This window comes from Chiloscyllium plagiosum, chromosome 28 (genome assembly GCF_004010195.1).
Source record: "Chiloscyllium plagiosum isolate BGI_BamShark_2017 chromosome 28, ASM401019v2, whole genome shotgun sequence".
NCBI classification, from domain to species: Eukaryota; Metazoa; Chordata; class Chondrichthyes; order Orectolobiformes; family Hemiscylliidae; genus Chiloscyllium; species Chiloscyllium plagiosum.
The window spans coordinates 48,601,697-48,606,818 of record NC_057737.1 but is presented as its reverse complement, the minus strand read 5'-3'; the positions used below and the strand labels follow the sequence as shown (position 1 = coordinate 48,606,818).

Sequence of the window (5,122 nt, the reverse complement as noted above, 5' to 3'; positions counted from 1 at the left end):
TGGGGGGGGAAAAGGGGGGGATAAACAAAAAAAAGAGAGGATGTTTGGTACACCGTGGCTTGAGAGAAAAGATGTGAGGGGGGATTCACTGGGCGCTCCAGTAGAGAGAGAGTGAGATTCTACTTGGGGATGGAAAGGGCAACTCAGTGGAAGTTGGTCACAGAATCCCTGTAGTGTGGAAGCATTCGGCCCATCAATACACACCGATACTCTGGGGAACATCCCATCCAGCCCCACCCCATCCCTGTAAGCCTGCATTTCCCATGAGCAATCTACATTAACCTGAACAAGGCTGGACCCTGGCACTATGAAGCAGCAGTGCTAGTCATGGAGCCACTGGCCTTAGCAGAGAGAGAAAACTAAGGAATTAGGGATCGGGGTAGAGAGGGAGGGACTGGGAATGGGGGTTTGGGTATAGAAAAGGGAGATTGGAAAATTGAGAGAACAGAAGACTGGGGATTTGGGACTCGGAGCTCCAGTGGGCTTTACCAGAGATCAGGAGAAGCTGGAAGGAAGGGACACAGAGGTAAGAGCATCCAGGAAAGAAATGAGTGAAAAAGGAAGATCATTCTGAGAGACTGCTGTCACTGCTGTGAATGTGGAAATAGAGAATGGAAAATAAGGATGCTTATTGGAGGAAACAAGGAGAAAGCTCTTAAACTGAGGGCTACTTGATCGTGGAATAGATCACCACATGTAGCTATTGAGGTCAAGGAGGAGAGAGCACCACCCCAAGAGGCCAAATGGCCTCTGCCTGTGTTGTAATTTCTATCATTCTGTAAAAATCTCCTTTATTGAGTTTGAACTAGGTACTGTTGGTACTAAGCTGGATTAACAAAGAAATGCCGCACTGCTCCTCATGTATCCCTCAGGTTGGTTCAGCTTGGTTTGTGTTGCTGGATTTGATGTGTAAAGGAGAAAGTGAGGACTGCAGATGCTGGAGATCAGAGTCAAAAAATGTGGCAGTGGAAAAGCACAGCCGGTCAGGCAGCATCAGAGGAGCAGGAGAATCGATGTTTCAGGCATAAGTCCTTCAATCAGGAGCGTGTAAAGTCTAGGATCACCTAGGCTGAGGTTCCATTTCAGTGTCTTTGTCCCTTTCACACAGAGTCAAAGCCCAAAGCAATGTCAAACAAATATGTTTTAATTGCAGAACCTTCCCATCAGTGACAGCTGTCTGGGAGGATACATGGTCGTCATGTAGACTTAAATATTATATAAAGGGACACTCATCATCTCATGGTGCTCCAGCAGTGATGAATAATGAGGAGAGCATTTCAGAAACTCAACAAGATATTTTGTCAAGACTTCGCTACAAGCAACATTTATTTTGGAAATTCTCTAAGAAAGGGGTATCTCTTATATTTTCCACTTTATTGAACACCTTACAGTAGTCGAGAGGCAATGGAAATTTTGCTATAGGTCCTGAGTGGTCATGAGGGGGAACAGGAGGAAGAGATGAGTCCAGGCAGAGCACCAGCTTTTCAGGGAAAGAGGATGCTTTGAATACTGAACCTTAGAAGATTGTTATGTTTTGAAATGTACTGACTCAAAGTGAAACAAGCCATCCCAGATAAACACCTCAGCTCGGAGACATGTCCGTGTGATCCCATTGCCATGGGGAGAGAAACTTAAACATAAACCCCGTTGAAGTGGAGTAGCAATTTTAACTCCCTTACACTGAACTTTGGAATAAAAAGGATAGCTGTTGTTTGAGGTGTTGGAGACAAGCTTGTGCTCAGCTGAAGCAGGACAAATGGTGTCAATGACTAAGCAGCATGCCCTTGGAGTTTGATTTCAGTTTAAAAATGCGAGAACACCAATAGGTCTCTTGAAGATTTAAGCAACGGAGATTGCTTGTGTTGTGCCACGCGGGTGGCAATTATACCTGGCAAAACACAAGATGAATGGAACAGTTGTTGAAGGATAGTGGAAATTTCAGTGTGGCATGTTGGGAGAATTGAACCTCTCCTGAGGAGATGCAAGTGATTGTGGAATTGTTCCTGCAATGCTGGAGATCAGGAAAAATGTGGAATTGTGCAAAAGTGTTACCGAAGAAATTTTTCAGCTTGTCAGTTAGTGAATGCAAATATGTACCTTTGTCTTTGTTTTTGTACATTACAGTTTTTAAATGTTTATTTTATGTTATCCTAGCTTCTTTGGGAGAGTAAAAATCTTGAAAAGTAAAATCTTGAAAGTTTTAACAAGTTATTAGTCTCCACACGGATCACAAGGGACAGGAAAGCTCAAAATTAATTAATTGAGAATTGCTGCATGCTAATTACAAGCAGTTGGGCCAAAGGGTCAAACTCAGGGTCTGCACAAGGTGCAGGTTGAGGTGAAAACAGGTAGAGGATGATGAAATGGTATTCTTCTCTTACCCAGGTGTAGGACATCCCTTCTTCTCAGACCCACCTCGGCCAGGAGCTCCAATATTGTATTCAAGAGCTGTTGCCACCTTGTGTGTCAGCAACTGCCAGATATACTGTGAAAACGATCTCTAATCAACACATAGGTGCTGAATTTGCAGTTTTCAATGGCTCCAGGCTGATGGAATTACTCTCACAACTATTTGCTTTAACCATTAATTTTTAGAGTACTCACTATGGGTTAGTTCTTACATTTTCACCAAAATAACTATTACTTTGCCCAGTTTAGTCCCCCTGTACATGATGCCACAATGGGGGTTGGTTGATCTCCCTTCTATATCACTTGTCAGTTCTTCATTAACCCTCATGTGCTGGTTCCAGGTTTCCTCCTGTTTTTCTTACTCCACACATCTACTTCGGTGTCTGTGTCACATTGGTACCTAGCTGTTACCTCTCTCTCAATGTCGCTGAAGCTTCTGCACTGTGTAACACAGCCACTTTCCCACTTATCTTGTAGGTTCTCCCTTACAGTTTCAATGACACATAATACTGTACCACACTTCTTCCAATTACAGTCGACTCTGATAGAACACGCAATTTCGCATAATAAAATAAGTCACATAATAGCCGTGCTATTTAAACTAGTGGGACCTGGATCACATTATAGCCTATATACAGGTAAGGAGCTTGTGTTCTACAAATAACGGTCTAAATTCTTCAATCACATTAAAGAATCATAGCAGAATCAACTGTACTCTAACCAGAGCTAATGCCTTGCTTAATTTCCATTTCCGTACTTCCATTTTCTGCCAACACTGACCCCAGCTATTTAGAACCACTTGCTTTCTTCAGCTCTTCCCCAATAATCTTTATACCTCCATTCCTATTGATGACCGATGTACAAACGGATAGCCTATATATTGACTCTTTGGTTACTGATCTTTCACTGAAATAACCCAGTCCAGAACTTAAAGAACATTCTAGTTCGAATAATGAAGGGGCTGCCATTACCTGGACGCACTGTAAGCTTACCCGACGAACCCAGAACCCTAACATTCACTGAATCCCAATACTCCAATATGTAAAGAGGAGACATGAATGGTGAAATCAGTTTTATCAATCAGCAAGCTTTCAGCTTTCATCGTGAGCTGCAGAATCCCCAGTAGTATCTCTATATTGCCAATGCAATAATACCAGCCAGTATCACAATGACCCAGGTCTTACCTGTCGATGTGCTGCTCAGAGCTTCTGAATGCAGAGCCTGCAGGAAGTTTTCCAGAGGGACGTGTGCGAGAAGTCCCGGTACCTGGGGTTCCTTTGGTCTGACGTGCGAGACAGTGACAGCAGCATCTGGGTTCATGCACATCTTTTCAGGCATTTGGGTAATACCTGAGACACAGAGGATAGTATATGACTGTATCATTGCGGCCCAGGAGGCAGCTGACTTTGCAATGGCTACTCACACACTTTAAAAATCAGCCTTCAGGTTGACTGTACACCCTCAGCTTAGAATCTACTTTTGGTGGAGTGGGTGTAAACCCACTGGACCAAACTTTACCAGTTGCATGGAGGCAGGTCAGGAAGCAGAACAGGGAGCAAAAGTAGATTCCCTCTAAGTGGTCTTAAGTGGACTGAGCAGGGCAGGGGCTAACAGGTCTCTCCTTGGCAGCAGTGACCTGTTAGGTCCATTATTGGATTATGCAGGGGAGAGGTAGCATTGGGATCTCCCTGATAAATGGTCAGGCACCTCACTGAGGCAGGAGCCCAATATTTTCTCTTGAAGCATCCTCCAAGCAGTATGCTTGAGGGTCTGTCAACATCTCCTCTCCTATATCCAGCATGGAGCCAGAGAGATGAATGTGACATCTACAGATTGACTTTGCCCTATGTACATGAAACTTGCTCAAAGTAGTTCTTTCAGCCGTGACTACAGTGGACTAGATTCCAGCAGATTCTGTTATTGTTTCTGATTTCCAGCACCCACAGTTTGACTACAGAGTCAAACATCCCCGAACAAAGTAGGTGCAATTCAGAAGCACTGAACAGAAAAAGAAACCATTCCAATGACACTCCCATCCTTCCTCAGCAATATCCGTATAACCGTCGATACCCTTCTGCTTCATGTTCATCTGGCTTCATATATCTCATGGTTATCCAGCCATTTCACATGAGAAGGTGTGGGAAGAGACACATTCCTGTCTCATTCAGGGAGTCGCAAGCAAATTCCAGAAAGGTCCGATTTTTCACAACCGTAACCCATCCAGACCCATTCCCCTACCCTATTATCCTATATTTACTCCTGATCAATGCACCTAACCTGAACACTTTGGACAATTTCCCATGGCCAATTCACCCAACCTGCACCTCTTTGGATCTTGCAAGGAAACTGGAGCACCCAGAGGAAACCCACACACAGGGAGAATGTGTGAACTCCACAGTTGCCCAAGGCTGGAATCGAACCCTTATTTTAGTAAGGCATTTGATAAGGTTCCCCATGGTAGGCTACTTCAAAAAATACGGAGGTATGGCATTGAGGGGGAGTTGGAGGTTTGGATTAGGAATTGGCTGGCTGGAAGAAGACAGAGGGTATTGGTTGATGGTAAAGGTTCATCTTGGAGTGCCGTCACTAGCGGTGTTCCGCAAGGATCTGTTTTGGGACCATTGCTGTTTGTCATTTTTATAAATGACCTGGAAGAGGGGTTAGAAGGTTAGGTGAGCAAGTTTGCGGATGATACGAAAGTAGGAGGAGTTGT

At 44.1% G+C, this 5,122-nt stretch overlaps 1 protein-coding gene across 6 annotated transcripts in view; it reads right to left on the bottom strand.

Moving 5' to 3' along the window:
* LOC122564180 (SH2B adapter protein 2) overlaps positions 1–5,122 on the bottom strand; it is a 120,906-nt gene that overhangs the window by 28,302 nt on the left and 87,482 nt on the right. For all 6 annotated transcript variants that reach the window (XR_006315836.1, XM_043718864.1, XM_043718863.1 and 3 more), the window contains one exon: positions 3,594–3,758. Coding sequence is in view for 5 of the 6 variants with exons in the window: in XM_043718864.1 (XP_043574799.1) it covers positions 3,594–3,758 (165 nt within the window). In the remaining variant the exon portion in view is untranslated. The remainder of the gene's footprint in view (positions 1–3,593; positions 3,759–5,122) is intronic.